At 42.6% G+C, this 24,957-nt stretch overlaps 1 protein-coding gene across 8 annotated transcripts in view; it reads left to right on the top strand.

Moving 5' to 3' along the window:
• RBFOX1 (RNA binding fox-1 homolog 1) overlaps positions 1-23,867 on the top strand; it is a 2,066,153-nt gene extending 2,042,286 nt beyond the window's left edge. For 7 of the 8 annotated variants that reach the window (XM_047839429.1, XM_047839430.1, XM_047839428.1 and 4 more), the window contains 2 exons: positions 21,724-21,799; positions 23,337-23,867. In XM_047839429.1, the coding sequence (XP_047695385.1) occupies positions 21,724-21,799; positions 23,337-23,459 (199 nt within the window). In that variant the 3' untranslated portion in view covers positions 23,460-23,867. Of the gene's footprint in view, positions 1-8,276; positions 8,330-21,723; positions 21,800-23,336 lie in introns of all 8 variants that reach the window. The other variant, XM_047839427.1, reaches the window with a different exon arrangement.
• Positions 23,868-24,957: the final 1,090 nt, after the last annotated feature.

The following is a 24,957-nucleotide window of genomic DNA, read 5'->3' as shown; positions in this document are numbered from 1 at the left end:
AGAGAGAGAGAGAGAGAGAGAGAGAGAGAGAGAGTGTGTGTCCCAAGCAGGCTCCACACTGTCGTGCAAAGCCCAATGCGGGGCTTAAACTCATGAACTGTGAGATCATAATCTGGGCCAAAGTCAGATGTTTAAGTGACTGAACCACCCCAGCACCCCATATACTAATTTTTATTTGTCGACCATACCTCAGTAAAACTTGGGGAAAAATAATTTGGGCCAAAAAAAAAAAAATTCTGAAGGAAGAAGCCACTGGACCCATGAGATCAAACAGCCTGTTTTTCTGTTCATCTTTCTCTTTTCTGTCTTTGGAGGAGTCCAGGCTACCCGGGACACGTCAGCTTTGTAGGAAAAATGACCGGTTCTTGTGGCATAAACCTAGCCCCCACATCACCACTGCTTTAGATTTCTATACAACCAGTTTGTCTCCAGAGACTTACTTTTCAAAAACTGAAACGAAATCTGCCTCTGTTGCTCTTTTCGCATTGCCACTGGTGAGAGCTCCAGTATCTGGGGGTGGTCGTGGGTTATCAGAATCCCCTGGGGATTTGAAAGGTTCTGGACCTTTCCACCACCGCACTCACTCCATTGTGCACATAACTCATAGGTGGGCGCAGACCTTGTCAGTGTGGCCTCTCCAGCCTCCAGAGCCTCAGCCCCAATACCATGTGCTCCTGCCCACCTCACTAAGCACGGGACTCCTCTCTTCTAAAGGACAGCTGCTTCCCCATGAGAACACACATAGCTGTTCCCAGAACTGGCCAGACCCATTTCCAACCCCGCATCAGAAAGTCGATCTCTTTTAGGAGCTCCTCTGTGTCCCTCTCATCTCTGGAAGACAAGGTTGGAACTTGTCTTCCCGGAGGCACCTGTAACCTCAAAGGGCTGTTCACTGTCCCCCTTTTGGCCTAAAACTGTGAAAGCCCCGCACTTAAAAACACAAATGCCTTTTCTCTTTGGGGAGAGAAGACAGCTATCCTTCATGAGTTCGCACAGCCAAAAAAAAAAAAAAAAAAAAAAAAAAATGGCAGTTTACCCACAAATGAAGTGCTTTCACATTCATGCTCTCATCATAGTGCAAAAAAAATAAAACAAAATAAAATAAATCTAAGGGAAGCCTGTGCTATTTTTGTCCCCATTTTCCAGATGAGGAAACTGAGGCCCAGGAAGGTGACAGGGCAGGGCTTCCAGATTCACCGTTTGTTCTCTTTTACCTGAGAAAAAAAGTAGTGGGAGCTGAGGAGATTGCTCAAGTTTGGAGAAACTAAAATTCCGGAAGTGGATTACTCTTGGGGTCTCCAGGGAATGGGCACGCACTTGGATTTGAATTTCTTAAACCCAGAAGTTTTGGATGGAACATTCAAATTGAGGATAGATCCAGAGCAGTCAACCTCCTTTCCCAAGTAAACTTTATTTTTCAAAATGTGGTCAATGTTAGCAATAGCAACTGCAACTAAATGAAATGATTCTAAGTGTATGTTAAATGCTTTCCCTTTTAAGATGAGAAGGATCGGGAGAGACCCTTTCAGAGGATTCTACAGTCAATCTGTTTGTTTGCTTGCTGCTTTGTCTGTTTACACCCCATCTCATTCTACAGTTTGCCACCGCCTCTCCAAGTACATGTAATTCAGTACTGAAACATAAATAGAAATAACGACAGGGCAGTGAAAAATATAAATTTGAATGGGCTTTTTATAATTGTAGAGTTTTAGAACTGAGTCGGGGGAAGGGAGGTAAAATACTGATTGCAAATGTGTAAAATTGAAATATAAGTTAGGTTATGAGCTTCCTGACAGCCAAGCCCAATACAGATGCTGCACAGTGATTTAAAGGCCAGGAGCACAAGGTCCCGTCCCTTTGGCTTAGCTGGGTGTCTGGCAGGTAGCAAACCCTCATGAACCATCTGAGAATTCAGTGAACAAGAGGAGTGAGCTATTCAGTAAAGCCAGCAAAAAGAATTTTAATGGAAGCACCTTATTTCTGCATGTTATGTGTAACTATTCAGAAGACATTCCTGGCTGGATTCCATATGACCCTTCCAGCAACTTCTTAATATGAACAGGAAGAATTCCTGATTAGTGTGTGTTTCTACCTTAATCCCACATGCCTAGAAGGAGGCATCGTGGTAAGCACAGCACAGCTGTAAAAAATTAATAAGTAATATATTAAACAATATATATAATTATTATAATATAATTTCCAAAAACTAAAATATCAGCAATTAAAAATGTGGCTGTCAACACTAGTGCCGTTTAATTGAAAAACCAGAGGACACAGCTCTCTTCCCTGCAGAGTCAGGGCACTTAAGTTCAAAGAAATAGTCATACAGTGAAATGTCAGTTCTCAGTGCTGGCCGACACTTGAGATCACCAGAGTGGCTTTTCGGGAATACCTGGGCCTGGGAATTACTCTCAAAGATTCTGACGTAAAAAGATTGGGAAATGGACCTGGTCATTAGTATTTTATTTTTAAAAAATTATATATACAACATTAAGATACTCTGCCTTACAACCAACAGGTGCCCAGAATCTACAGATAGAATTAATTTGACTCTGTGTCATTGCTGTCTTGGGACATCTTGACTGCCATGTGCCAGAGTTGAAGACTAACTTCTAAGGCCCTAGGGAATTTGCACTAGATAGCCTTGGAGGGTTTTAATCACATGTATGTGTGTGTGTGTGTGTGTGTGTGTGTGTGTGTGTGGGCGTGGGCTTGCTAGCTTCCATATTCATAGCATTAGATACTAGAAGAAGACTGCCATGACTGATATCCACCCAGAGTTTTGCATAACAATAGTGACATGACAGAATTAAAAGGCCAAAGAATGAGAAGTGACCAGAATTTCCAACAGTAAAACTTAACACCAGTGTTCTTTGATGGGAGAACATTTCCTGTCTGCCCTCCCTCCTCCCCTGCCTCTGCCCCAACCTTTACTCTGTCTCCATACCTAGCTTCTCACATTCCCTCCAGCAATACTGGCTGGCTACTATTTTAATTTGACTCTTAGAGTTCAGCCGTGGGTAATTTTTAGAAGAAAGAAAATTACAGACAGATGAGATTTCGCCTAAGAAGAAAAGTGGGGTAGAAGGATGATATGGCAGGTCACAGGACTAATTTAAATGTACCACCAGCTGAGTCAGATGCAGAGTCTAGATGGTTGGTCTATGAAAACCATCGTAAAACATAATGAAGTCTGGTGATAGAATGAAAAAGAAAGACCATGGCCCGTGTCATTCCACATTGCAGGTTGCTAAAGCAGAATATAATTATCCCTCTCAAACTTCAATTAACATCATACTCAAAGGAGAATCCAGATTCTCTGTTATTTTGTCGGTAGGAACGAAAGGTTCAGGACAGTTTCAGGAGGTTCCTCCATAGAGATGTTTCACTCCACTGCTGACTCAGCACCCCAACATGGGTGCCCCTCAGAACAATCTTAGTGAAGAAGAGCTGGGGTCTTGAGCCAACCCAGCTGTGTTCAGATTTCACCTCCACCAACTTGCACATGGTCATGACCTACACCTCCACTTCCCCATCTATAAAGACTGGGATAGGAAGAGGGGGTGTAGAGAAAATTAAATCAGTTAATACATAGATACAGGGCTTGGCCACCTCCTGTCATGGATAAGTACTCCATCGACATCGGGTCACTGGCTCTTTGACACCAACACTCCAAAGAGCCGAGACAAATGTAGCCTTCTTCCTCGTGCTCAGCGATCAACCGTTTCATTCTTTTTCCTAAATTAGTAATCCTCCCTCCTCCCACAAAGCCTCCCCCTGTCAATCTTCCTGGGAGAGTAGGAAGATTTCTGAAATGAAAATGGGACTGAACTTGCAGGAAATTTCTCAGCAATGTTCCCAAATGTCCCCGTGGTAAGAATTACCTGGAATGATGATTCTCTTCCAGGAGCACCAGACACTTAGGACTGGTGAATGGGTCCCCACAGCTTGTCAGTAACCAGGCCTGGGTTCTCACCAAATGGACAGATATTCACATCTCTTTCCTGGAAGTTCTGATTCAGGGGGTCAGGGCTGAAACCCAGACGTCTATTTTTAGCATCTATATTTTAGCACTCTAATTAATTCTTATCTTCAGGGAAGTTTGAGAAATTCTGCAGTAGAGAGAGGGTTCAAAAATAGAAAGGAATCCTAGGTGAAAAAATTGGTAAAGAGACTTAGATGCAGACTCAGAAGGCAAGTGGAAAGACCCAGCAAAGATCCTCTTGAGTTTGTTCATGGAAGATACTGAAATAAGAGAAACACGGGAGGAATTAGATACAGAGAGCATGACATTGTGGCCACCATTAGACCACCTTCGCTTTCAGAAATGAGGTTTTTTTTTTATTAGTTTTTTAAGAATAGTTGGGGATATATATATATATATATATATATATATATATAAATATATGTATATGTATATATATATTTATATATATATTTAAGTTTTAGAGAGGTAAGGGGGGGAAAGGGGAGAGGGAGGTAAAGAGAAGCGGGGGGGGGGGGGAAGGGGGCAGGGGGAGAGAGAGAGAGAATCTTAACCAGGCCCACACTCGGCACAGAATCCTACATTAACTGCTGAATATTTCCTAAACTACCTCATTCCACATTCTGCCCCAGACCAATTAGGCTAGGACCACAGGAGAAGGGCCTGGGCTTTCCCGTTATTTTCACCTCTCCCTGTGAGTCTAAGGAACTAGACTTAACCATTCAGCTAGACAAGTGGCCCTCAGCCTTGGCTTGTATGAGAGTTACCTGGAGCTCTTTAGAAACTACAAACACCCAAGACCCACTCACAGAGATTCCCATATAACCTGTCTTAGGTGTAGCATGATCACTGAGAATTTTAGAAGGGCACCAAGTGTTTTTTCAACGTTTATTTATTTTTGGGACAGAGAGAGACAGAGCATGAATGGGGGAGGGGCAGAGAGAGAGGGAGACACAGAATCGGAAACAGGCTCCAGGCTCTGAGCCATCAGCCCAGAGCCTGACTTGGGGCTCGAACTCATGGACCGCGAGATCGTGACCTGGCTGAAGTTGGACGCTTAACCGACTGCGCCACCCAGGCGCCCCAGAAGGGCACCAAGTGTTTTTTACAGTGTGCAGCCAAGGCTGAGAATCACTTGGCCAGACTTTATCCTCTATAACCAGTTTTCTGAAAATCAGGGGCAGCTGCTCTTGAAGTTTAAATTCTTTGGTCTGTGTTGAGAGTGCAGAGCAGACTAGGAGTAGCATGGGGGTCAAGACCCATGCCAGTCTCCTCTCTCCTCCTGAGAGGTGAGCCCACCCACACTGTCCAGAGTGCACATGCACTGCTTTGGTCATTTAGTTTGCCCTGCCCTTGCTTGGGGGTAGCAGATTTCCCAGCTACATTGTTAATCCCTTTGATCATACCTCTCTCTGGTCATTTGGGGTAAATGATTCCACTGAGAGGGTCATGGATGATCCACATATGGGGCTGAGAGAGATGGTTTTTGTCTTAAAGGTCAAGTGGGGAGAGACAGAACTGTATATCAAAATTGCCTAACAGTGGACAGAGACATCACCATGAAACCTATCCCTTATAATTCTACCCAGATTCCTCTGTTGGCCTCCCATGTGGGCCACATTGGCCTGATATCCCTCCCCAGGCTATTATTTGGCAGACATCTCCTTTTGTACTTATAATCACTGTAGCGGGAGGGCTGATCATGCAGGTTGACTCCATGGAATTAATGAGCTCCATAAAAAGGCAGTTTTCTGAAATGGATGTAGTGGGATTGTTTGCGTGGAATTAAAAGAAAATAAATAGCAGTAGAGAACTGATACATCCAAATAACTATTTTGCAAATACGTTTTAATAATTCCTTTTTGGTACTGCCGCAGAGTCCATGATATATCCCTTAAAATATCACTACTGGCAATAACTTTATGCTTTGATGTAGATTTGATTTGATAGTCGGCCATCTTCTGAGCCAACTCTCCGAGTCATACCCTTTGTTCAGAGATTTTTCTCAGGAACCCTAGAGACACTCTAAAAAAATTCAAGATATATAGGTTGCCCGAGAGAGAGAGCGAGCTTGGGGTGGGGAGGAGAGGGAGAGGAAAAAGAAAGGAAGGAAGGGAATGGAGAAATAGTAGCATTATTTTTAAGAGTATGTGTATCATAGGGCGCCTGGGTGACTCAGTTGGTTGAGCGTCCAACTTCGGCTCAGGTCACAATCTCACGGTCCGTGAGTTTGAGCCCCGTGTTAGCCTCTCTGCTGACAGCTCAGAGCCTGAAACCTGCTTCAGGTTCTGTGTGTGTGTGTCTCTCTCTCTCTCAAAATAAATAAGCATAAACAAAAATTAAGACAAAAAAAAAAAAAAAAAAAGAGAGAGAGAGAATGTATCATGTCCCAAGGAAGAGTGCTGTGAAACACAACCATCATATGTTCTAAAATTCTGGTACAATTAAAGACAAAGGTCTGATGTCTTTGTAAATATACTGGTAGGTTGTGTTCTTAAAACTTTTTCCTTCTTCAGTCAATCACCATTGTGTATCTGTGTTGGTTGCCTCTTGTGGTTCTCCTAATGTCTGGCAGGAGGGACAGTTCTGTAGGGAAAATGCAGAAGTGAGATACAAGGTGGCAGAGTATTCTGGGACGATAGGGTCTGAATTGGATAGAACCATCTCACTAACGAGGCCCACCCTATAGTTGAGGAATGGCTATATGAAAGAGCTTGCCCCTTTGGATGCACCAGGCTGCTGCTCTTGGTAATAAAGTGTTATTCTTGTGAGCATACTATGAACAGAAGTCCTTCCAAGGGCTTGTTTGGTCCATACACATATGAATTTCATGCATGCAATTTGAGCTGCCCATATCGTGTTTCCCCCTTGAGGCATTCAGAGGTGAACAAGTGAAAACAAATATTCAAACCCAAATATCTTCATTTTCAGGGATATTAATTGTACTGCTCCTCAAACCTCAGAAATTTGAAGCCAGGTATTGGTGGGGCTCAAAAAGTCTGTGTCCAAGCAGAAAGAGAGCAAAAATCCAGTGACACTAACGTTCTTATTCTTTTAAGAGAAGTGATAAATGAACTTGGCTGTGACTTTTGTTATATGGAAGAAAGACATAAGAAATACAATTTTCAGAGCATGTATAATTTTGTTTAGATTTCATTGGTGTGGAAATAGCTAGAATTTTCAAGTGAATGCCAAATTCTAGTGAATTTTCCAGTGGTAGCTCTATTTATATTTCAGAGTGTACCTCTTGCAAAAGTAAAACTTTCTTAAGGTGTTTTAAGAAATGCTCAATCACTAGGTACTTTTTGGAATCATTAAAACATTTGAAGAAGACCAATCAAAGACCCCAAAAATGCATTTAATCTTGCTTCTTAATGATTCATACACTACAGAAAAATCTAACAAACAAGAACCAGAAGGCTCTATCCTACTGCTTCTGAGGCATTTAAGATCCCAGCTAATCTCATTGGGGCATTTTTATAATCTGCCTCCCACAGACGTTCTCATTTCTAGAGAAATAAACAGTGTGTCTGAATTAGAACACATTTCATTGTGAAAATGCCACAGTTGGAACATCTTAAGAGAGTTTTATCATCTTCCTGGATTTACTAAATCAAAGTAAAATAGCATTTTCCATTTTAATTTTCTTTTAAACACTGCATCATTAAAAATAATTTGGTGAGATGGGATTTACTCCAATAGAGGAATTCTGTTACGTTCTTTGTGTAGCCAGCCTAGTTTGGTGAGGAAATTATTATCTATAACATGAGACCATATAACCATTCTCTTCTGAAATGACAGCAATTTCTTTTTCTTTCCTTTAAAATTTTTTTGATATTATACTACAATAATAAAGTCTGGAATTTTATGATTTTTCATAGCTAGCTGCAGTACCCCATTTTTCCTAATGGACAGTCTGTATTTTCTTTAAATGTAATTTGCATTTAGTGTAGAAATTCCAAGCGCAGTTTGAAATGCCCCGGCCTTAGAAACATACCCTCGTGTGACGTCCTGGTAACACTCAGTACTCCTCTGTCAGTGCAATAGTGTGTAGACACACACCCCACCCCCGTTCTCACATCACCCCCGATTCCACTGGTGAGGCCCCCCGCATGCCTGGCTCATGATCCTTCTAAACTCTCCCAAGTCCTAGCCATATCAACACTTTCCCTTGCAACATCCATTCGAACACAGCGCCCTCCCTCCCCGCATCTGAATACATCTACCCAGTTGGCAGAGAGCACATTTCTCCCTGAGCGAGCAGTATTGTGAATTTTATCTTCTCTTCCAGAAATCAGTTCGTCTTCGTTGCAGCAGATGAAATTTCTTGTAACACCTCTGCAGGTAACAAACATTGCTACTTCTTGACGCATCCATCCAAGTCTCAATATTCTTTCTTTCTTTTTTTTTTTTTCCTTCACATGCTGCAATTGGTCACTCTAGAAAGTTGAGTTGAAAAAAAACAACAAAGTCCATATATCTTTGGAGTATAGCTGAAGCCTTGAGCCTCTGATGTCTAAAAAGACACTAGGCGTTTTACTAACTTGGGTACTTTATTTCCAGTTTTAATAGTACATGATCTAGAAAAGTAAGACTGTGTTGGATGAAGCCACAATGCAATCTTACGGTATAAACACTTATGTTAAAATGCTGAAAGGGGAGACTAGGGATGCACATGTGTGACTTGTATGTTTTTTGATATATTTTGTCTGGGTTCACACAGATGTGTATGTGAATTATACTGATCTGTATTGAATGACTGGTTATATATCATAGACCCTAAAAGACTGACTCCATATAGCTAGAGGCATTGGGGAATACAATTATCTCCATCTCATAAGAAGGGGATCTTCACTCTATGAATCAAAGATCCCCTGTCTCCTTTCTTGTAAAACCTATTACAAGTAGCAGGATTTAGAGAGACAAAGTCTTCTGCTTTTGAAATCAGGGCATTGGCAAATGGAAATCGCACAGTTGCATGATGTGTCCATCAAAATCACACCTGTCTTTCTGCTTTGATGTGGTTCAGAAGAGTTATGTTTGGATTTTCATTAGCTTGGAATTACTTGATTAAATGTCAAGATAGGTGAGTGCTAACAGATTCTTTGTTTTGTTTTGTTTTGTTTTGTTTTTTGTTTGGTTTCGTTTGCTTTTAAGCCTAAACTACGACCAAAACAATTACTAGGAGATCTTCCCAATATGTGGCTTCTAGCCAACAAGGGAGTACTGTACAGCTTATTAACATGTAGTTGAGTATGACGTGACCTTCAAAGCCTACATTAAACAGAGCCTTGCAAATAGACATTCATCTGCTCCAATCACATTTTATCGATGGAGCAGTAAATGCAAGCTTGCTTGCTAACACTTCCCTCCCTACTTACAGTCTTTGGTGAGAAGAAACTAAATTAATGGAAGGGCAGATTGCTAGGAGCATGTCCCTAGCCCCGTCTGTCCTAAAAGGCAAGGCTTCTTTCATTGATAAGAGTCCGTGTTGATATTTTTAATGGCGGAAAGTCTTAACCTGGGAGTTCATGAGGTATGCATGTTCATATTTTAAAGTGACAGCTTACTCCATTTCTATCAAACCCCTTGGATAAAGGCTCTTCTATTTTCCTTCCTCGACCCCTACCCTCCAACATCTGTTTCCCCCCGCGAGCGGTGGTGACATCCCTAACGCATAACTAATACTTAATAGTAGAAGGGGGGGTGGGATACTTGTGTAGCTGGACGTGGTGGGGAATGTTCCTGGGATGCAAGAGACATTTCACATTTTCAAAACCTTGAAAAAGGAGCATGCGTCCGGAGGGGTAACCGACTGGGGGTGGGGAAGGGATGTTGGTTTAAACTGCTAACAGATGTCACGTGTGGAGAGGCTGTCTTCCACAGCCTCTACGTATCCTGTTCAAATGCATGCATGTTCCGGTGTGTCTCAGGTTATATTTTGACATCACAGATCACACACTGCAAAGTTACAGCCTCAGAGGTAGATATCGATTTCGTCCCGTGCCTTAACAAACCCTGCCTTGTAAGCAAGTGGGCCACATACACTATTGCTGAAAGAGGCAGCAGATAATGAAAGTTTGCCTGGGTAGACCGAGTGTGTTCACCTTACCTTATCTGATTTAGGATGGCTCTTCAGTAAATTCTTAATGAATTGCTATTGATCAGATTTCAAATTGAGAGAGATATCCCTGTTGCTTTGATGGCCGTATTAATAATATGTTGCATGCTTCATAAGGTCCCATTTGAAGTCTGAATTCTGAACCAAGCATGAAAAAGGAGACACCCGTATCAATCAAATGTCAAATTATCTCCTAGCCAGTCCTCCCTCCTCATAAAGTGAATATGGAAAAACAGAACCGGTCGGTTACAGAGGTTGTGTACTCATGGTTTCAATGAAGACCCCGAGGGGAGCTCCTCATGTGCCCCCTCCCCCATGCTGGGAAAACCCAGGGCATCCCCATTCTAATCAACAAAACCATCCCCACATGCAGAACACTCCAAAGTGCAGGTCTCTTGAATCCCGGTATCTACTGGATTTCAGCGTTTGACACAAGCCAATTTCTCTCCTTTTAGATGAAGAAAGAAATCAACAAGATGCTTAAAACCTCAGTTCTGAGGGCCTGGTGGATTTTATAACTGAAATTCTTATAAAGATGTGTTATTCTTGCACAGCTGCCTCTTGGGGCAGAGCTGACCGGGTTTGTCTCTGGCTCGGGGTAGAGATGGTGAGGTGAAAATTGCCAGACGGTACTGGCAGCACTGAAGGGTTGTTTCTTCCTGTTTCCAAAGGAAACGTGACGGTTTGTTACTTGGGTCATTTGGAGAGGATGCCAAAATGTTGGTTCTGCTTTGGCTAGCCACGTAGAAGAAACGTTTCTCATTAGCATGTGTGGCTTGTGAGACTGTATTTACATTTATTTTCTTACTCATTGTCTCCAGCAATGGTGTTCGTTGTTTTGGTTTGGTTGCTCCTGAAAGATAAGTACCCATGTGGGTGACACTGGCGACTGGCCTTTTGACAACAGCGCTGAACCCTCAGCATACAGTGCCTCCCCACCTTGGACACTCAGCTTCTCATTCTATAGCAATGAGACCCTTTCATGAGTCAGATCCTGTAAGAGACTGCAAAAGGGACAAGATGGTTTTCCCTTATTAGACTCAAGGCTGGAAGCGGCCGCTCTGATTCATCAGAACTTTCCCAGGACCGGCTAGTGATTGTAGTAGACGTAGAATATGGGTCTTGCCCGAGAATGGAGGTCAAAAAGCAAGTTACTTATTTTGGCCGAGCAGCTGGAAATTCATTTCACTTAATTAATATGTATTGAGTCATCATTGTGTATCAGCAACTGTTATGAGCCCTTGGGACATAGCATTAAATAAGCCAAGAGGAGCCCTTCCTTCAAAGAGCCTCCTTGCCCCCTTTCTAGTGGAGACCACACCCCCAACATGTAGATGGATAGGCATGGAATATTCTTGCATGTAAGTTAAGTTCTACAACAGCTCTAATGAATCAAAGAGCAGAGGGGTGGACCGAAAATAGGATGAAATGCTACCTTAGGTTCAGTGATCACAGAAGATCTGAGAGGGTGACATTTGAACGGGGACCTGAATCTAGTGAGGGTGCAGCCAGGAACGTAACTGTGGAACGGTAAGCATTTCAGGCTGAATGGGCAGCATGTATCAGGGCCATGTGAGTGAGACATGCCAGAGGTGGCCAGGCCCAGCAAGATGTGCAGCATAAGGACAAGTAACAGCTTTGGAGATAAAATCAGGAAGACAAACAGGGCTCAGGAGAATCAGACGAAACCGTTCAAGATTTAAGTGCGGTAGGAAGGCACTGAAGGGTCACCTGTGATCCGCCTTAATGTTTAAATGGTGAGTTAGACTGCATTGTGGGGAACAGATTACGGGATGGCAAGAGGAGAGAGGGTGCCTGTTGGGAGTGTTTTGCAGCAGTCCAGGGAGGGGTGACAGTGGCTTAGGTTAGGACCGTGGTGAAGGAAGAGCCAAAGTGATAGTCTTCGGGCTGCATTTTGACAGGAGAACAAGTAGCAGAGGGCAGCAGATGAAAAGCCGATGAGATTGTCTGTGTTAAATGTCCACCCTCTTCCTCTTGTTCCGAGGGTGAGCCAGGTATTTCCATAAAGCGCTAAGGCTTTTTGTCACTACTGATGATGAGTGAGCCCTCAATCCCTGCAGTAGCTGTGCCTCAAATGGACTTTGCTGAATTCTCCAGGGTGTAATGATCACTTCCTGTTGTTCGTTGAGCAAATTCTGTGTGCTAGCAAGCATGATAAATTATATGGATACATACATACCTACATGTGCATGTATGTGCATGTGTAGACATGAACATATGATTTATTACACCAGCTCAGTGAGGTAGAAATCACCCTCATCCTCACTTTGGAGGTAAAAAAGAAAAAAAAAAATGCTCAGGCCCAGAGAACTTGGTAACCTGTCACAAAGCACAATGGAATGCCTCTGATGATGAGGTTCTTACCACTAGACCACACTGCCCCCACGTGTTTCTTGTGTTTTGACCTTGGAACATTGACCTTTGCCTCCAGATGGAATTCTCCTACGTTTTCCAGCTGCCCTGTCTTGCTCGTAAAAAGCTAGTATTTGTGAGAGAACATAGTTGTTAACATGTTGAGGGGGCTCAAGGGAACTTGATGGTTCTATAAATGGCTGCTCCGCTCGGTGTTTATTTGACTTGGGCCATCCCCTTCATCAGCAGGTGTGTGTTGAATAGTCTGATGTACAGGGGATTGGTCTGGGTGCAGGGACAGAGTGAAGGGAGCAGCTGCCTTGTCAGGGAACATTCTGTGTATTCCCAGAGATGTCTGTTCCAGGTCACTTCTCCCCAAATCTTTCTTTTGCTGAAAATCAGTGTCTAAGAGTCAACTAACAGGATAATTTCCTGAAAACTACCAGAAACTTGGAACTAGTTGTTTTGGATGCCAGATCCTGGCTCCCAGCTGCCCCCTGCCCAAGAGAGTGTGTGTGAATGCTTGTGTGTTATGGGGTACGGGTGGAGGCTGGGTCTCCATCCGGTAGCAACTCTTGCCGCCTCCACTGGGCCAGGTACCATCTTAGAGGCATGGAAAGCCAACCTGGGGATACACTCCCAGTTCTTTGTCAGTACTGGACACTAGGTAAGGGTGGAGGTCTGCAAAAAAGCCTTGACCAAATGGTCATCTTCCAACACCATTAAAACCATCCTCTGTAAACAGGCTGCTATGTACTGTATTAAGTAATTACTAGAAGCAAGTGCATGGGCACATGGGGTGGCATCATCCCTTCCTTCCTTCCTTCTATCCCTGCCCAACTTGTGCATGCACATGCTCACACAGGCACGCGCGCACACACACACAGCTTCAGATAATATTGAGAAGAAGTTTCCAAATTGGCCATTCCCCTAATTGATCCTTAAGCAAACTTTATCTAATTGTCTTTCCTGCATTTTGGTTATTTGATTATTCAGCAAAGTTGTCATGCAGGAAATTGATTTGTAGTTAATTGGTCTGTTTCCAATAAAATGTGATGTGTATTATAATAGGGGAGTGCAGGGTGTTCGGGGAACATATAAACACAGGAACTTAGTAAAAATAATTATAACATTTATTGAGAGCTTGCTGTGCACTAGGCATAGTTCAAAGCTTGTTACAGGCAACAATACCCTATAAAAATAAAATGTCTCTATCAGTTTACTTATAAACATTAAAGATAACCAGAAAGCTCTGAATTGGCCTGACTGAGGAAGTTGCTATATCAGTGCAGAATTTGAATTAAAAAAAAAAAAAAATAGAACAGCAATTATCAAATGTTAGACTGCATGAAAATCACCCTTATTACAAATGCAGAATCCCTTTTCTCTTCCCATGCCTCTGCCCCAGAGATTCTGATTTATAGGTCTGGAGAAGGAGCTTGAAAATCTGCACTTTCAAGTTCTGCCAGGTAATTCTAATAGAGGAGCCCTCAGATCACACTTCGAACCTTAGAACTGATCAGTCAGGAACCTTTCCCCTCTCAATGGTAAGGAAAACATAGGATGGGTTTTTCTAGAGTTGTGTTTTGCAGCATGGTGGCCAATAACTACAGCCCTTGAAATGTGGTGGGTCAAAACAGAGATGAGCTGTAAGTATGAAATACATACTAGATTTGGAAACCGTAGTACAAAAATTATGTAAAATATTTCATTAATAAGCTTTAAGTTGATTACACATTGAAGTGATATTTTAATTAACATCTAAAAATGAGCTGCATCTGTTTCTTTTCACTTTTTCAATGTGGCCACTATAAAACTTAAAATGGCTCATCTTTGGCTCATTATATTTTTATTGGCCAATACCATTCCAGAGCTATATTTTCATTCATTTTGCTCAAATGAATATTGAAAGGGTTTGTGTGCCCCAGGAACTGGCCTCTTAGAAGTGAGGGATACTCACCTGGAATTAAAATATTGTGACAGATAATCTGTATGTTGGCAGTGCTTCCTGACTTTATGTTTCCATTTTGCCTCCAAGTGAGAATATAATGTGTGTGCGTGGGCGTGCTAGTTGTTCTTGCCGTGCTAGTTAACCTCTTAGAATCCTTGATCTGCTTACATAGGGTGTGGGGCCTCCGGATGCTTACTTCAGGGGTAGTTTTGACACATGTACGCCATGGACTTTAGTGTTGTGACCCTACCTGGAATAGACAGAAGGCAAAAGCTGTAATCCTAACCATCTTGATAGCATCAATAACTGACACCCATTTGGTTGCTGACTAACTGGTAACCCTCATCTCAACTCACTATTGCCTTAGACAGTCGATATGGACCATTATTTCCATTCCCAGACGGAGGAAGTGGCCCAGAGAGGAGATAAACTTTCAGAGATTACTCTTTGTGGTTCCCCCAGTAGGTTAAACCCTATCTGGGGCACCATGTTGATTTCCAAGCATGATGGGAAACTCTTAGTGATTTTGGTAGAGCAACTGTCAGGACACAAGGAAGGTGAAACAGCATTTTTAAGAGAAAGATGGCCTTGAGCTTCGCATTAAAGAGAGTGTGGCTCTGAGTCTTTGGCCAAGAGCAGGATTTACTGTGTCTTCTCCACTCCCAGGTAGTGGCTGCTACTCTGCTCTGATGAATCCAGAATCATGGTTACGATCTCAGACCTGTTCTGTTGGGATTCAGAATTGGAAGAGGTTTCTGATTGCATGGACAGGGTACAGAAAGGGTGATACCATCTGATTTGCCATGGGTGGTATGATCTATTTCTCACAGATGTTCTAGGTGTTGGATTTATGTGCATACTTATGTAGACACAGTTCAGATGTGTCACAGTTTGGATGAGAAAACCATGTGGCTTCCCATTTAGACGCTAGAGAGCCCATAAGATGCTTTCTTTACTGGTTCTGAGCAAAGAAAACATGAGGCTGAAAACTGTACTAAGTGATTAGTGAAGGTAACCATTTCAAATCCAGGGTAAGGAAGTGAGCGGCAACAGGATTTGGAAATGTCAGAGTCCACTTGAGACAACTCTGTGTTGTTCACTTGGAGAATTTCTTCCATTTCTACTCATGTCCTTTTTTGGAGGTTTTGCTATATTTGAAGTGATTTTTTGGATATTTTGAGTTGTGGGACTGGTTAAGTTCCTCTCTCATGTATCTTGAGACGTTTTTAGAATAAAGCTTGGTCACCCTCCATGGTCTATAAATGTGGAAGTCATGGTCTAGGCTAAAGCTAGATATCTTCTGACACCAGTACACATTATGGCAGCCCAGACTGCACAGCCTATAAGTTGTGGGGTTCTATGATTTGAGAAAGGAAGGCTTGCATGGTACGTGTTTATATACATGAAAGTGAGAGCCCATTTACCTTAAATCAGGAAGGAATTGGAAGGGCGTTCTGTGACCGCCTTACTCTAGGTTGCATTCTTTCATCTTTTGAAATGAGGAATTTTGTCTGCATCCTTAGCTAACAGAAACCCCACAAGCCAAGGGGACCAATCACATCCTGCAGTCCAAAATCATTAAGGGATTTGTCAGTCTTTCACCTCTTTCAGTAGGACCATGGGATCTTACTGTGTTCTGCTGCATGTTTTTTAGTGATGAGTATGGGATGGGTGAGTTGGAAAGTATAAATGCCCATAAGACTCTATTTTTGAAAATAGATTGATTTGCAGTTGGATCAGGGAAGGAACCATAGCTGGAGCAGAGCTGAGGGATTCCAAAACCCACATGCCTTCCATCAGTCTTTTTCTTCCTCTTCCTGACTGATATCGAGTGTGGCTCCTTTTGCCACTGAGAATTGCCAAGAGCAGAGCATTTTCCCAAATGCAAAGAATGCCTGATCTGAAGCACATATCCCAGATGCTTTCTCTCAGGATGGGAGGAAAAAAACTGATTGAATTACACCAGCAACAATGAAAACCAAAGGGCTTTCTTCAAAAAGCCCTTTGGTTTTCATTTGGAAAAGCTCAAGAAAGCAGAGTGATGAAGCAGGATGAACATCTGGGTAGGTGGGGATCCGTCTTCTTGTGCAGGTTAACTTCTGTCTTTCTTCTCACCTGTTGCCTCAGATGCCCAGACTGGGGTGAGCCATGCAAGGGTCCAGACCTCAGTTGACCCTCCACGGGAAAGTGCAGAGGAACATCCCTTAGCTACACCATTGCTTTCCAAAGGGCAGGCTGTTACAACTACAGGGTTATGGTGTAGTGCTCCCTTTGCATACTGTGTTGCATGGGTTCATTTTCCCTAATGCCTTGTAGACTATATCTTAGATACATAATTAGGAGGACACTATAGTCCCTAACGGCAATGCAGAGACCCCAGGGGTCAGAATGCATACTCTTTTGGAAGCATACTTTGCAACACTTCTCTGTCACACCTTCTTGCTGCAATTGGGCTGTCCATCAACTGTGAACTCCATCTCTGGGGGAGTTCTTCACTCACCTTTCTGCTCCCCAGGGTTTCCCCAAGCTATCTCTGGGACCAAAGGCATGGAGAAGTGATGCTCCAGGAAGAATAAAGGTCCTAGGGGTATAAAGGCTCTCAACTGGGATAGAGAGTAAAATACAGGCAGTGAAATTAATTAGTGTCCTTCCTATGTCCCTGTAAGAAAATCAGTTCACTCTTAGAATGCTGGTGTGGTACCAGCACAGCTCTATTGTATTTCATTAGCATCCCCCTTGTTTCAATGAGATTCAGATGTTAATAATAAGTAATATTTGCATCTCTCAATAGAATTGGCAAAGCACTTCAACCTACACAGTTTGAGTTCCCCATTCAGTGGGCAGCATTACTTGTTTTTCTCCAACATAACCTTATGCCCAAATGCAGCAGTTTTAACTACCTCTGTAACTCCTAAATTAGGTAGCGCTTAACTCCAAAAGTATCTGTAGGTTGATTGCTAGAGCTGCACATGATCATATTAGAATAGAATCCTTCCCTTGCCTCTACAGACCCGAGATCTGGGCAGGAGAGAGAGCCTGGCTTGGTGAACTCGGACTCTGATCCCCTGCATCACAATCTCTTGTATCTGTAGAGTGCTTTAAAATGTACCTGGTTTCTTTTCATGCACTTCATCTGTGAAGTAGGCAGGCCTCAAACCCAACAATACCATTTTATGAACAGGAAAATGAGGCTCAGGGAGAACGATTTGCCTAGTCTTTGAGTAAGGACATTGCAAAGGCAGAACTTGACCTTGGGCTTTCTTGTCTCATGCCTTCTCCTCTCCCTAGCACCATGGGTGGCTTCCTGCTTTTCACTTGATGCTAAGGTCAAAAAAAGTAGGTTCATGATGGCATGGCTACAAGCTGTGGTGAAGTCACCAGCAAAGCTGTTATCTCTTACTTCATTGTTTGTTTGGCTTTTCCCTGAAGGATTTTGATGAGCTTGATGGCAACTTGGCCACTGTTCTGTGAACTCTCAGGGGTGATGTGAAATTACACACTCTGTATCTTCAGACTCCCCAGAAACTTTTCTTCTGAGTGTCTTAAGGGTTTTGAATGTCTTTGGGAGCAGCTGACCTGGTATCTTCAGAAAGCCTATCTGGAAGACTCTTTGCTACTGACACAATACTTCTCTCCTGTTTACTCCTCCCTCTTGCTGCCTTTAGTCACGCAGTGGCATTGGCTTGGCCCCTTGTTCACCTGCACTGTGGCCAGTTCTTTGGCACATGCTGGAGACAAAAATGCAAACAAAATAGACTTGACGCAACCTTCATGGGGCTGACATTCCTGGGGGGGGGGGGGGCGGTAAATAATCAGAGAGGTAAGTAAACAAAATTATTATAGACTTGCTATGTTACATGAAGGGTGGGCAAGTGGCAAGACGGTAAGAAATGAATTAATTTGCATGTGTTCATGGAGCAGTGATGAGGCCAATGTGCCTGGAGCACAGTGAGCAAGGGGTGGATAGGAAAAGACAGGATTGAAAGAGGGGCAGGGCAACACATGCAAATTTGGGTTTTATAAACCGTTGAAGGGTTTTAAACAGGGAAGTGATGTGTTTAGATTTATATTTAACTAGATGGCTGATGGATGGATAGAATATGATAGAAGTAGATTTGTTAGCTATAGATATAAATGGCTTGTGGTTTGAAGAGGCAAGAGTAGAACCACAGAGACAAGATTTAAGGCTGTTGTGGATTTGCTTCTGATGAAACGCTGATGGGTTAGGTTAAGGTGGTGGTAACATGAAGGGAGTAAAGTGGACACATGGAAGATTTCATCTGTAATTTCTGATGGATACATTGTGGGGACACAGAGAGCATCATGACCTGATTGCACCATTGTCTACTTTGGCCAGGGATGGGTGTCATGGAGGGTGAGGATATGTGCAGGTTGGTCGTAACATGGCGGTTGTAAGACATTTTCTCATCACTCCCACTGAGGTCCCTGGGAATTGCCATTTTTCCTTTGGGCTGTGCTTAGCCAGCTCTGAGGACATTAGGTCGCTGACGTGCCTGGTATTTCTGCTGCAAGAGTAGTGCTCAAGTCCACGTCTTCCCTAATAACCTTGTGTCTAAATTGTAGTGTCACACAAGGGCGTGTTTAGAAATTAGCATTTGAAAAGAAGCCTCCTTGCTTTCAGTTTGAGCTGACATGGTCCCTTTTCCTCTGTGGAAATGAAATTTATTAATCATAATAAAACCATCGGATTCTGAAGGTAGAGGTCACCCTGAGGAGAAAAGGAGCCTGCTCATTTACGAGGAATAGTTCAGTGCTGCTGTATTTTTCTTCTGCGTTGGAAGAGAATGCTGCCAAATTGTTACCTTGGGTTTTCCACAAAGGTTGAAGCTCTGCCCAGTGTTATAGTCAAAAAAGAATTTACCATTAAAGTATGTGGAGGGCAAGGGTGGGAGTTCTCTTCTCATTGAAAACATTCAGACTGTGGATACATTATCTCCCCAAAAGAGGAAATTTTTGCCACAGTAAAACCATTCCCCAAATTAAAACAAAAAAATTAATTTCTGTAAATGGGCATTTTCACACTCGTCTTGAAGAAATCCCATCAAAATGATGCTTTGCCAGAGCAAGGCTTTTCAGTTTATCTTTGCATTTTATGTCCTGTTCATACAACCAGCTTTCCTGGGTGAAAGTGCATTAAAATAATCCGATTAGCAGTTCCTTTTTTCTCTAGACCAATGAAAGACTATCTTCTCACAAAATGAAAACAGCGTCAGTCATATATCATGTCCTTTGACCCCTGTTCACATCTACTTCTACTTACGTGGGCAGAGGCCCAGCTTTCATGAGGGATCTCCATGAATATACGATTTCTTCAAAAACGTCATCCTTCTTCTGGTTTTAACACACCTTCTGTCTTGGACTTACCTCCATTCTTCCTCCCAGAGACAGAGAGCATTGTTGACTGAAGGTCACCTGATTGAGCCAAATCAATCAAGGGTGTTCCAAAAAATGAAAAGCAAGAGGGGGTTGACCGTTACTTTCCCTGAGAGAATCACCTCAGAAAAGAAACATCCGTTCTTGTCACTGCTTTGGAAGATGAGGAGACCACAGTGTTGAAGCAGAAAGCCTCATGTGAGCTCAGTGCCCTTTGAAACAGGCAGGGTGTGTTTAAGAGTAAGACATTTGTAATGAGAATTTGGTATAATCAAAAAAAATTTTTTTTCTCATTTGAAGAGTTAAAGGTCCTTCACCCCAGCTTCTTCCCATTGTCCCAGGCTCCATGATGTGAGCAACTAAATGAGACCCATCCAGTACATTCTTATCCACCTACCGTGAGAAAGATGACTGGAAGGAAAATGGGGAAGAGATTGGAAAGGAAAGGAATAACAGTAAATGCAAATGAGACTTTAAAAGTTGAGAGGTGAGCTTAAGGTTGATAATACAGACGTTTATTCCTACCTTGTTCCTTCATTCCTTAAAGCAAAGTCCAAGAGTCACAAGCTGTTGATAATTGGCACAGATCCCGTTTAGTGGCCAGTACGTGCATCCTCCAGCTGCTGTGTTGGTTGGTAATAGCACACAGCTGCTGCCTCCTTCAGAGACCTACCCACTGCCCAAGAGTCATTTTAACTCAGAAGTTACCCTCCATTCCTTAAGGAGGCCCACAGATGATGCTTACCTTACATGGGCATTAAAAACCAAGGCACTTGCCCCCAAGCAGGATCAACTCTGCAGCATCAGGTAGAAGCTGGTTTCCAGACCACATCCTTACGTCTTTGTTCTCATGCTCCAACCTGCTCACCTCTCTGTCCTCCTCTTGAAAGCACTCCTCCACAAGGCATGTGGGCAAGAATCTCCATTTCAGACTGTGCTTCCAGGGAACCTAACCCAGTTTAACCTGCACCTCAGCTTTGATCATTACCAAAAGACCAATGTTCACACTGTCTCAAAGAAGATACTTAGAAGGTCATTCAAGTAGGAGTTCTTGACACCTTGGAACGAGCATCCAGGTTGCCCTGAGAAACTAAAGGATCAGTCCTCACTCTGTTTGGCTTTATGACTTCGAGCAAATAACCTAAACTCTCTGAATCTTAATTTCTGATTTGTTGCTGTGTTCAGTTCCTGACACACAGTAGGCATCCTTCTCGTCTTCATTTATATTCCAAAGCCTGTGTTAGAAGGCATAGCAGTAGAGGAAGGAGGGTGGGAGAAAGGTATAGAAAAACTCAAAGATGAGATCACATCATCAAGAAACATGGTCTGAAATGTGTCCCTTCTTAGAACCTGACCAGAGATTGATGAGGTAGATGATTTGGGGTGATAGTATCGAAATCAAATCAGACTAATTCTCGTGTGGTGTGGAAAGGTCCTACACACCCTTCAAGGATCCTCCTCTTCAGTACCTCTGTTGTTTCCTCTTCTAAGATGTTTGCCCCTAACTGCACAGACCAGGCCACTTTACCCTTTGTGATCCACCTTGTCTCGCCTGATCGATAGCAGCTGAATTAGGAGAAAAGTCTCTCTTGAGAGTAACATGTCCTCTGTGGGTGCTGGGCTTCCTGAAACCAGTCCTTCAAGTTGTTTCCTCTGCCTGCCTCAGTCTCCGCAGTAGCCCTGTGATTGACCTGTGTAGAAATGGTTCAATGAGAGAAAGTGAATATTATCTCACACAAGGTTAAATGGACAGAAGAATGTGTTGGGCACAGACGGGCTTCTCTCTGAAAATGAGTAGGGCCCCTCTGCACTGTCTTGGTATTTTTGTATTTGATGGTTGTTATCATGACTCTGTAATAGCATGTAATGAATTAATCTTCACCTGCATTTTCCTTTCAGTTACGGACGAGTTTATGCTGCCGACCCCTACCACCACACACTTGCTCCAGCCCCCACCTACAGCGTTGGTGCCATGGTGAGTACCAGTCCCTCCTCTTCCTCATTTCTTCCTGCTTCCCTTCCCTTCCCCCAGCTGGGACCTTACTACGGGTTGACGGTTGACGTACTCTCACTTCCCCTTAATTGAATTTGTCTCTTGTGCTAACAGCAGCTAAAATGCCACATTAATCCTCCCGGTAAACTTGATAAATGTCTTAATTTCTTGGCAATGTAGTGCATGTAAGTTATTATATTTCTAATTTTGCAAGTCTCACCTAGCAGAGCACTTACCTTAATGGAATAATTAGTCATTTTGATAATTAAATCCATCACTAACAGAATGCAGTGTCAATGCAGAACTTTTTTTTTTCTTTTTTTTTTCCCTCCCTTGCTGCTCATTCACATAGCCCCAAGGTTCCAGCCCCAGCACAGACTTCAGAGGAGCTAAGCTGCACACTTCCAGACCTCTGCTGTCAGGCAGCTGAGAATCTGACTGCCTCTCCTCCCCTATTACAATTCATGTTTAAAGTCATAGTCGCCCAGGAAAGAAAATAGAGAGAGGGGCACACTTTGTGTGTGTGCCTAGTACATAAGGAATTAGAAGGAATCAGCTGGGTTTGGGAATTGTCTTTTGTTTTTTTTTTTGGGGGGGGGGGTCTGGGTTTTTGTTTTGGGAGGGGTGGGGGGGAGGGCAAAAATGGGAGGTGAGGGTGGGGTGAATTTGCCTGTACTTGTTCAAACTTCTATGCACTAAAACTCTTGAGTACAGTAAGACGTGCCCATCACGTGAGAGCGTATGCAATCATTACAAAGCTTTTGGCATGCAGTTTTCTGCTTGGGGTCAAGAATATCAGTCCTTATCCTAAAAATAAATCCCCATAGGCATTCATTTGAATCGCCAATACTTCTAGAAAAAGTAAATAGCTAAGTGCCACCTCATAGCCATCTAAAGCCATGGCCAGACGAGTCACTGGAGCTTGGTCATAGAAATTCAGCCATGATTTGGAAACATATTATTTTGTACAAGCTCAATTACATCAAGCAATTCATCTGTAAACTCCCCTCTCAAGAGCAAATTCCATCCAGGTTGTTGAGCCAAGTCAAGTAAGCAGTTGATTTAAATTTTCATCCTGATTTTGCATTCAGCAACTCTGCCTCAACACCTAGCCCACTTGAGGAATGTGTTGGAAAGGAGAGTTGAATTACTGCATCCAATCAGCCGTCTATATTCAGCCTCTTGAGTGTAGACTGAGCTTTTTCTGACAGAATGTCATAGTAATGAATCACACAAACAAACCAAGAGAGAAGGGGCCAATTGTTCCATTGTCCAGCCTGTGTCAGAGACCTTCTCACTAGCAGGACTGGCCGAGCGCATTTGGTCTTGCAGGGACCTTTCTTTAGAAGAAGCTGTTGGGGGAGGTCAGGACTGGCCAAGAATGAGCTGGGACGGGTAGAGGGTGCCTCCATTTTGGTTGTTTTTGAGTGTCTATTTTTCACATTAGTCTTTTTTGATGACGCACGTGTTGCAAAAGGAAAAATGTAAAAAACACACCCCTCAAATTGCTTTGTTTCAGAATGCTTTTGCACCCCTGACTGATGCCAAGACTAGGAGCCATGCTGATGATGTGGGTCTCGTTCTTTCTTCATTGCAGGCTAGTATATACCGAGGGGGATACAACCGCTTTGCTCCATACTAAATGACAAAACCATTAAAACCTTCCAGTGTGGGGAGAAAGGAAGCTTTCCGAGGCCTGGGTGTTGCAATACATGCAGTAACGCATCATTTTAGCAGCCCTAAAGATTTAAAAAAAAAAAAAAAAAAAGAGGGAAAAAATTACATTTTTTATCTTATACCTCAGATATTTTGTTCTGTGTATTTTAATATTGTGGGTCTTTAATTTCTGAAGGTTCCGTAGTTGGTTGCTGGCTGTAGGAGTTTTTCTGTGGTTGAAATAGAGAGATGCTAGCTATGAATTAAAACTGGATTAGGGCCATATCCAGAGTGCTATATCATGTAAATGAATTATATATGCTGAATATCAAGCTACTGGGGTTATCAGCTGTTTGGGAAGAGTGTAAGTGACTACAGTAGTCATTTTTTTTTTTTTTTTTTTTTTTTTTTTACTGCATCTGCATTATTTTATTTTATGAACGGGGAAGGGTGGGAGGGTCTTAGGGGATCAGGACTGGGATTTGGGCTAAAAGGAAAAAAATATATAGTAACTGATCAATCTAAATGACCCACTGCACCAACAATCATATATCAGCGGTTCTAAGTTGCTCATTGAGTTCAAGCCAAAGGTTCTGTTATTAAGGGGGTGCTTCTAAAAGCACTTTTTGCATCCAAGTTGAATGAAGCTGTACAAACCCATCCTTTAAACCATTCCACCCGGCAGTATTCAGCTTCTTAACCAGCCGCTAGTTATTTAGGCAAAAACTGCTAGTTAGGCCATCAACAAGCATTCTTTTTATATTTCTTCCAGTATAATAAATTATTGATATCATTGCTGACTTTTATATTATGGGAGGGAAAAAATAACATTAATAAAAAGGTGATTAAAAAGCACTGTTTCTATTTTTTTCTTTTTTTCCAAAAAAAAGAAAGTAATAAAAACTTAAATCCTTTGTACCAGTTAAAAAAAAAATGTATAAAATTTACATCTGTGCAGTGGAGTTGTTAAGTTCTAGAAACAGTCTATGAAGCTTTAGTTTTAGCCTAGTAAACAACTGTTAGAGACAGATGTATAATTTTTATGGAATTACATGATAATCATATTCGGATTTATAGAAGCATTTTACAAGTATTGCAATCATTGAGTAGAGATAATCATGGTATTTTCATCAGCTTGGTACTTTTTGAAACATGACCGTGTTGTGTGAGCAACCTGCAATTTTTCAGTCCGTGAGATCCTGCCCTCCTTCTCTTCCTGGTCCCCAACGATTATCTCAAACCAGGATCTTTAGTTCCGTCTCCAAGGCCCAGGACACTTGTCAGAAGGAAGCAAAAAAAAAAAAAAAAAAAAAAACCCACAAAACAATAGGCCCGCCCTCTTCATCCCGGAAGAACAAAGCCCCCCGCCTGTGAAGCAGGGCCAGAGTGACACAGCCGAAAAATTGCAGTTTGTCTGTACTTCTGTTTGAACTCTTTCCATGTTGTCCTGTTTACAAAAGTTAACCTAAGTTGGGGTATCTGTC

This window comes from Prionailurus viverrinus, chromosome E3, assembly GCF_022837055.1.
Source record: "Prionailurus viverrinus isolate Anna chromosome E3, UM_Priviv_1.0, whole genome shotgun sequence".
Classification (NCBI taxonomy): Eukaryota; Metazoa; Chordata; class Mammalia; order Carnivora; family Felidae; genus Prionailurus; species Prionailurus viverrinus.
This window is presented reverse-complemented; position numbering and strand designations above follow the sequence as displayed.